Consider the following 9,463-nt stretch of genomic DNA (forward strand, 5'->3'; position numbering starts at 1 on the left):
TTTGGCTGCCGTTAACCCTTTCTATTCTGGACATTAATTGCTGGAGACTTGGGGCCCATTTACACTGCACGACTATGGTCAGCGAACTTCCCCAAATCTGGCTTTATCTTCTGTCCTCATTGACTTGTTGTAAAAGTACAAACCTACAGAAGATGGACGACAATCGCACGTCACTTGCAAATTTTTGCATAATATTTTTTCCCCATTGAACATTGCCAGTAAATACGTCTCCATACCCCAGCTAGGACTTTCACTGAGAGTCACCAATCTCAGGGCCCCTTTAGGCTGGAATCATATGAGGCTTTTTTTGGTGCAGTTTTTCCCAACACATGTCCTACATGTATAACGCATCATGCATGCAGTTGTTTGGAGTAGCTGCGGAGCTGAGCTCACACAATACTGGTACACATCTGTCCATGTCTGGGCTTTGCTCTCTTCACCTCGGTCTGCTGCCCTCTGTTGTGCTACATGTCTGACTTTGCAGGTTGCCCGGCGTGTGACATCATCTCCTTTGGCCTTTTAAGGCCCATTAGACCGCTCACCTGTGTTTGTGATTGCTATTAAAGACTCTAGTTCTGCCCATGCATGCCACCTCCTGTTCACTCCACCTCCTGTGCACTCCACCTCCTGTGCGCTCTACCTCCTGTACAATCCACCTCCTGTGCACTCCACCTCCTGTTCACTCCACCTCCTGTGTACTTGTGTACTCCACCTAATGTACAATCCACCTCCTGTTCACTCCACCTCCTGAGCACTCCACCTCCTGTGCACTCCACCTCCTGTGCGCTCCACCTCCTGTACAATCCACTTCCTGTACACTCCACTTCCTGTGCGCTCCACCTCCTGTACAATCCACCTTCTGTGCACTCCACCTCCTGTGCACTCCACCTCCTGTGTGCTATACCTCCTGTGAGCTCCATCTTCTGTGCGCTCCACCTCCTGTGTGCTCCACCTTCTGTGCGCTCCACCTCCTATACAATCCACCTCCTGTGCATTCCATCTCCTGTTCACGCCACCTTCTGCGCGCTCCATCTCCTGTGTGCTCCACCTCGTGTTCACTCCATCTCCTATGTGCTCCATCTCCTGTACAATCCACCTCCTGTGCACTCCACCTCCTGTTCACTCCACCTCCTGTGCACTTCACCACCTGTGTGCTCCACCTCCTGTGAGGTCCACCTCCTGTGAGCTCCACCTCCCCTTGCACTCCACCTCCTGTGTGCTCCATCTCCTGTTCACTCCACCTCCTGTGCACTCCACCTCCTGTGCGCTCCACCTCCTGTGCGCTTCACCTCCTGTACAATCTAAGTCCTGTGCACTCCACCTCCTGTGTGCTCCACCACCTGTGGGCTCCATCTCCTGTGCACTCCACCTCCTGTGTGCTCCATCTCCTGTGCGCTCCACCTCCTGTGTGCTCCACCTTCTGTGCTCTCCACCTCCTATACAATCCACCTCCTGTGCACTCCACCTCCTGTTCTCTCCACCTTCTGTGCGCTCCACCTCCTGTTCATTCCATTTCCTGTCTGCTCAATCTCCTGTACGCTCCACCACCTGTACAATCCACCTCCTGTGCACTCCACCTCCTGTGCGCTCCACCTCCTGTGCATTCCAGTTCCTGTGCACTCCACCTCCTGTTCACTCCACCTCCTGTGCGCTCCACCTCTTGTGCGCTCCACCTCCTGTGCGCTCCACCTCCTGTTCGCTTCACTTCCTGTACACTCCATCTCCTGTACAATTCACCTCCTGTGCACTCCACCTCTTGTGTGCTCCACCTCCTGTGTGCTCCACCTCCTGTGCATTCCACTTCCTGTGCGCTTCACCTCCTTTGTGCTCCACCTCATCTGCGCTCCATCTCCTGAGTGTTCCAGTTCCTGTGCACTGCACCTCCTGTTCACTCCACCTGCTGTGTGCTCCACCTCCTGTTCACTCCACCTCCTGTGCACTCCATCTTCTGTACAATTCACCTCCCTGCACTCCACTTGCTGTCCACTCCACCTCCTGTGCGCTCCACCTTCTGTGCGCTCCACCTCCTGTGTGTTCTACTTCCTGTGCGCTCTACCTCCTATTGCTTTGAAAAGCTGCAACATTTTGGCTGCAACTGAGTTCTGCAAAAAAAAAAATTGCAACTATTGGCGTTTTCACCCCAGTTTCTCCCAGCTGCACCAGAATGGGTGGAGCTGGGGCTGGACGGGGTGCAGTGGCATGTGATGCTGCAGCTTGTCTAATTCATGATGAGCTGTGGTGTTCCCTAAGTTATAAATCTTAGACGGGAGTAAGACTTCTAGCAAGGTGCATAGCAAATGTGGTACCAATATTCAAAAAGGGCTCTAAAAGTGAACTTGTAAATTATAGGCCAGTAAGTCTATCCTCTATTGTTGGTAAAATATGTGAAGGGTTCCTGAGGGATGTTATTCTGGATTATCTCCATGAGAATAACTGTTTAACTCCATATCAGCATGGGTTTATGAGAAATCGCTCCTGTCAAACCAATCTAATCAGTTTTTATGAAGAGGTAATAGTAATCTTTTTTTTTTTTTATATATAGAGGTAAGCTATAGACTGGACCAAGGCGAGTCATTGGACGTGGTATATCTTGATTTTTCCAAAGCGTTTGATACCGTGCCGCACAAGAGGTTGGTACACAAAATGAGAATGCTTGGTCTGGGGAAAAATGTGTGTAAATGGGTTAGTAACTGGCTTAGTGATAGAAAGCAGAGGGTGGTTATAAATGGTATAGTCTCTAACTGGGTCGCTGTGACCAGTGGGATACCGCAGGGGTCAGTATTGGGACCTGTTCTCTTCAACATATTCATTAATGATCTGGTAGAAGGTTTACACAGTAAAATATCGATATTTGCAGATGATACAAAACTATGTAAAGCAGTTAATACAAGAGAAGATAGTATTCTGCTACAGATGGATCTGGATAAGTTGGAAACTTGGGCTGAAAGGTGGCAGATGAGGTTTAACAATGATAAATGTAAGGTTATACACATGGGAAGAAGGAATCAATATCACCATTACACACTGAACGGGAAACCACTGGGTAAATCTGACAGGGAGAAGGACTTGGGGATCCTAGTTAATGATAAACTTACCTGGAGCAGCCAGTGCCAGGCAGCAGCTGCCAAGGCAAACAGGATCATGGGGTGCATTAAAAGAGGTCTGGATACACATGATGAGAGCATTATACTGCCTCTGTACAAATCCCTGGTTAGACTGTACATGGAGGACTATGTACGGTATTGGGCACCGGAGCTCAGGAAGGATATAATGGAACTAGAGAGAGTACAAATGAGGGCAACAAAATTAATAACGGGATGGGGAACTACAATACCCAGAGAGATTAGATAAATTAAGATTATTTAGTCTAGAAAAAAGACGACTGAGGGGCGATCTAATAACCATGTATAAGTATATAAGGGGACAATACAAATATCTCGCTGAGGATCTGTTTATACCAAGGAAGGTGACGGGCACAAGGGGGCATTCTGTGCGTCTGGAAGAGAGAAGGTTTTTCCACCAACATAGAAGAGGATTCTTTACTGTTAGGGCAGTGAGAATCTGGAATTGCTTGCCTGAGGAGGTGGTGATGGCGAACTCAGTCGAGGGGTTCAAGAGAGGCCTGGATGTCTTCCTGGAGCAGAACAATATTGTATCATACAATTAGGTTCTGTAGAAGGACGTAGATCTGGGGATTAATTCTGACGGAATATAGGCTGAACTGGATGGACAAATGTCTTTTTTCGGCCTTGCTAACTATGTTATTATGTTACTATGGAACTACCAGGGTGCAGCGGACCCAAGTGAAATGGCAACTGCACAGGTGCAATACCAAATGAGCCAGCCAGCCTTCAATCAGGGATTGGCCGTGTGGTACACCAATGCACTAAGATATACAGTATACTTTGTATGTGGCAATGTTCAGTCAAGGAATGCATCTGGTTCTATGGCGGGCTGCCCAGTACTAACTATAATGCATCCTGTGTGAACAGAGGCCACAGTTTACAGAACCATTTGGGCCCAACTGCACCCCGAAAAAAATATAACGTGCAAAAAAACATATCAATATATGTAAGGTATTGTTTTTTTTCTTGAATATTGGAGGATTTTTTTTCCCTCCCTTTTTTGTGGTTTTCATATGTTATTATGGCACATGGAGGCATGCACGTCTTCATGAATCCGGAATGTCTGACTCCACCATGCTCCTTCATCAAGACCTGCAACAAAATCGCCGAACTTGACGATTTGGGACTTTAGTGTATTGATGCAGGGGTCCGTTCAGCTCCTGTACCTGCCTATGCCTCTGATAAGCCAAACTCTCCGAAGAAGACCCAGATGCTGAGCCATCACTGCCAGCGTCCGTACTCCGAATTATCTGATATCAATACAGCCGATGGCAGCAAATAGACCGAGGAGAAGCAGAGATTTGAAAGCCGCACATGTACAATGTTTTCACATGGATGAAGACAAATCCCCTAACTAAAGTAATTTCATAACTTTCTATGCTGGACAAAGTTTAAAAACATGAAAGTTTAGTTACCTTCATGAAATCTAATTGAAAAAATAGTTTTTCGCCCAAAATACATGCATTAAAGTAAAGGAAACGCCCTTGACTGTCCATGTAGTGTAGGTGGATTGTCTCCACTTCTCTAAGACGCCGCGAAGCCTTCAGTATTCGATGCTTTGCGCTCTGCCTGTCTCCCCCATGAGTCGGTGCGGTCACCAGTTATCGGGGACATTTGTGAAGCCCCTTCTCTTTGTTCCTGCATTTCCGTTACTTACAAATGTATCAGTGTTGCGCTATGATTGACATCTTTGGTGCATCTACTTTTCTGTCTGGAGATGTCCGTCCACGTTTCACCCCAACCTCTTACTGCAGCGTGTCCGATACTTAAAGAAAAAAAATCATGAATTAGTTTTGTTACAATCAGTGTTTGTTTTGACCTGTTTTCTCCCATTTAGCATCTGTTTTGCTACTGTTTTCTTTGCGTTTCCGAGTGGCTCTTCCTGCTGTGATGTTGGCTTGTACCTCCATTGATGCTCCTTCTCCGCCCTCTATAACGCAGGCTCACAGTAAGAAGCTGCAGCTGCATCCCCCTCCTCCCTCTCCTCCTTATACTCTTGCGCATTAGATTTTTTTGATGGCCACTGAGAACGTTTCTGAACATCAAGAGAATCTAAGAGTATGAAAAGACTAAGAGAGTAAAGTTCTAGATGTAACAGTATACATATATGCAGCAGAGACATACATTATACATGGACCTTTAACTACATTTAGGAGGGATATGGTCCACAATGACTTTGGAATAGGGGATGTTACAACTAATATCAATCACTTCTAGGATATTGGAAGGGACTTTCTATTAAGCTGCGGCTATAAGACATACAGCACAATGAAATCTATTGCTCTCGTGTTCAATGCCATTACATTAAAAGTAAGGGGAAAAAATCAACCTCCATGCAAATAGTGTCTATGTTTTTTTCATTTATATAGAAAAAATGTAATGAAAAAAAGAACAGAATGTGCATTGTGTGGCTGATCCAGCGGAGGGAGCAGAGAGATGGATCTGTATAATACAGGAACATGCATAGGGTCATACAGTCACAAAACAGGGAAGGCGGCACAGTGAGGAAGGACGACACAAGAAGGGAGGGCGGCACAAGGAGGAAGGATGGCATAAGGAGGGAGGGCGGCACAGGGAGGGAGGGCGGCACAGGGAGGAAGGACGGCACAGGGAGGAAGGACGGCACAGGGAGGAAGGACGGCACAAGGAGGGAGGGTGGCACAGGGAGGGAGGGTGGCACAGAGAGGAAGGACGGCATAAGGAGGGAGGGTGGCACAGGGAGGAAGGATGGCACAGGGAGGGAGGGCAGCGCAGGGAGGAAGGATGGCACAGGGAGGAAGGATGGCACAGGGAGGAAGGACAGCACAAGGAGGGAGGGTGGCACAGGGAGGGAGGGCGGCACAGAGAGGAAGGACGGCATAAGGAGGGAGGGTGGCACAGGGAGGAAGGACGGCACAGGGAGGGAGGGCGGCACAGGGAGGAAGGATGGCACAGGGAGGGAGGGCAGCACAGGAAGGAAGGACGGCACAGGAAGGGAGGACGGCACAGGGAGGGAGGGCGGCACAGGGAGGAAGGATGGCACAGGGAGGGAGGGCAGCACAGGGAGGAAGGATGGCACAGGGAGGAAGGACGGCACAGGGAGGAAGGGTGGCACAAGGAGGAAGGATGGCATAAGGAGGGAGGGCGGCACAGGGAGGGAGGGCGGCACAGGGAGGAAGGACGGCACAGGGAGGAAGGACGGCACAGGGAGGAAGGACGGCACAGGGAGGAAGGACGGCACAGGGAGGAAGGGTGGCACAAGGAGGAAGGATGGCATAAGGAGGGAGGGCGGCACAGGGAGGGAGGGCGGCACAGGGAGGAAGGATGGCACAGGGAGGAAGGATGGCACAGAGAGGAAGGACGACACAAGGAGGGAGGGTGGCACAGGGAGGAAGGATGGCACAGGGAGGAAGGATGGCACAGGGAGGAAGGACGGCACAAGGAGGGAGGGCGGCACAGGGAGGAAGGATGGCACAGGGAGGGAGGGCAGCACAGGGAGGAAGGACGGCACAGGGAGGAAGGACGGCACAGGGAGGGAGGGCAGCACAGGGAGGAAGGACGGCACAGGGAGGGAGGGTGACACAGGGAGGGAGGGCGGCACAGGGAGGAAGGATGGCACAGGGAGGAAGGATGGCACAAGTAGGAAGGACGGCACAAGGAGGGATGGTGGCACAGGGAGGAAGGATGGCACAAGGAGGGAGGGCGGCACAGAGAGGAAGGACGGCAAAAGGAGGAAGGATGGCACAAGGAGGAAGGACAACACAGTGAGGAAGGACGGCACAAGGAGGGAGGGAGACACAGGGAGGAATGGTGGCACAGGGAGGAAGGATGGCACAGTGAGGAAGGATGGCACAGGAAGGAAGTACGACACAGGGACAACATCTGCAGGTTTTTCTCAATATCTGACATGAAATCAGAATAAACTTTTCCCGTTTTAGGTCTATTAGGATTACCATAATTATTAATATTTGCAAAATGCCAGAATAATGAGAGAGAGGGAAAGTTTTAAGGCATTTTTATTACTTATTTCAAAGTCAAAAGTTTACATACACCGAGATTACTTTGCTTTCAAACAATTCTGGACTGCCCATATGATGATGTCATGTGTTTGGAAGCTTCTTTGGCAACATCTGAGTTAATTAGAGACACATCTGTGGATGTATTTCAATGCACACCTGAAACGCACTGCTTCTGTGTAGCATCATGGGAAAGCCTCAAGAAATCAGCCAAGATATCAGAAAGAGCATTGTGGACTTGCAAAAGTCTGGCTCATCCTTGGGTACAATTTCAAGATATCTGCATGTGCCTTGTTCATTTTCACAAACAATTATACACAAGTACAAACAAGATGGGAATATCCAGCCATCATACAGCTCAGGAAGGAGAAGGGTTCTGTGTCCCAGAGATGAACGTGCTTTGGTCCAACAAATGCATATCAACCCAAGGACAAAAGCAAGAGACCTTGTGAAGATGATGGTGGAAGCTGGTAAGTTTATGCCAATATCCACAGTGAAACGAGTACTGTATCATCATGGGCTGAAAGGCCACTCTGCCTGGAAGAAGCCAATACTCCAAAAGAACCATGAAAAGACACATTAATGTCTGCAAATGCACACAGGAACAAAGACCTTAATTTTTGGAGACACGTCCTGTGGTGTGATGAAACTAAAATTGAACTTTTTTGGCATAATGACCATCGTTACGTTTGAAGGAAAAAGGGACAAGTTTGGAAGCCGAAGAACATGATCCCCACTGTGAAACACGGTGGTGGCAGCGTCATGTTGTGGGGTTGTTTTGCTGCAGGAGAGACTGGTGCACTTCACAAAATAGATGGCATCATGAGAAAAGAAAATTCTGAAGCAACATCTGAAGACATCAGCAGGAAGTTCAAGCTTGGGTGGAAATGGGTCTTCCAAATGGACAATGACCTGAAGCATACTGCCAAAATGGTAACAAAGTGGCGTAAGGATAACAAAGTCAATGTTAAGGAGCAGCCCTCACAAAGCCCTGATCTCAATCCTAGTGAAAAATGTATGGGCAAAGCTGAAAAGCAAGGCGTGTAAAAAAGGCGACCTACAGACATGGATCAGTTACACCAGTTTTGTCAGGAGGAATGGGGCCAAATTCTGACCAACTATGGTGAGAAGCTTGTGGAAGGAAACCCCAAATGTCTAACCCAAGTCATTCAATGTAAGGGCAATGGGACCAAGTACAAATGAAATGGATGAAAACTTTCGACTTTGCAGTAAGTAATAAAAATGCCTTAAAACCTTCTCTCACTCATTATTCTGGCTTTTTGCAAATATTAATAATTATGGTAATCCTAATTGTCCTAAAGCGGGAAAGGTTTATTCTGGTGTCAGATATTGAGAAAAACTTGCTGATGTGTCTTCTGGTTTCAACTGGATATGTATGGTGCATGCTGTGTGTGAAAGGTGACGAGACAGTTCTTTATAAATTATTAAAATGCCCCCTGATTTGTCCCCTAAAACGGAAGGGCTCTGCGTCTGCTTTCCACGACCATAACTCCCCAGCACCTCGTATTCTCACAATGCATCCCCCATTAGCAAGAAGTGATAGAGGTTTTCTCTTACTGACATTCAGGAGCACACCGCTGCTCGCCCTCCCATCTTCCTGCTATCCGAGGAGCAGCGCGCTTCTGATGATCAACACTTTGGGATGGCGTCACCAATAGCTCGATCTGTGCGCTCGTCAATGTTGCGAACAAAAGCAGTTTTGCCTCTGCAGCATCCAAGAACCACAGAGGACCTGATGCTGGCCAGATTCAGAGCAGCACTTTCGAGCTCGGAGCCCAGACACCACTGATAAATGGCAAAGGTGGCCAGTGACCTGAGCAATCAGCTGTAAACCAGAGAATTTAAAGTCCCTCCATTGAGAACAGAGAGAAACTTTAATAAGAAGCATGGTAAGTTGCAAAGTTGTTTGATTTTACCAGCAGTTTGCAATTTTACCCATTTAATAAGATGAGACAACCACAACCTCTGCCCAAGTGCCCAATACGGTCCACATAGTCCCCATTCTAAATGACGTACAAACTTAGAACCGTAATAAAGAATAAATCTAATCTGTATTTAGTACCAGAACAACATGTTCATTTGTATATAAAATCTAAAACATTTCCAATACAGAGCTGCATTCTTAATCTGCCAAACCACACCCCCGAGGATCCTGGGTGACACCCCTGCTGTCCAGCCGTTCACCTCCTCCCAAATAGAATGGGTCTAAAACAAGCAAAAGCACAGACCATGCTATAAAAGATACATAAAATCATCAAGAAACAGAAACAATGTGACAAAAAAGAACTACTATTGAAAATTGCTACAAGAGTATCCTGTCGA

At 47.8% G+C, this 9,463-nt stretch overlaps 1 protein-coding gene across 1 annotated transcript; it reads left to right on the forward strand.

Annotated features, from left to right (window-relative positions):
* The first annotated feature begins 5,584 nt into the window (after window positions 1–5,584).
* LOC138648149 (protein qua-1-like) lies at window positions 5,585–7,015 on the forward strand. Its single transcript, XM_069737654.1, has one exon. The coding sequence runs from the start codon at window positions 5,585–5,587 to the stop codon at window positions 7,013–7,015; it is 1,431 nt and encodes a 476-aa protein (XP_069593755.1).
* The last annotated feature ends 2,448 nt before the right edge of the window (window positions 7,016–9,463 follow it).

This window comes from Ranitomeya imitator, chromosome 8 (genome assembly GCF_032444005.1).
Source record: "Ranitomeya imitator isolate aRanImi1 chromosome 8, aRanImi1.pri, whole genome shotgun sequence".
Classification (NCBI taxonomy): Eukaryota; Metazoa; Chordata; class Amphibia; order Anura; family Dendrobatidae; genus Ranitomeya; species Ranitomeya imitator.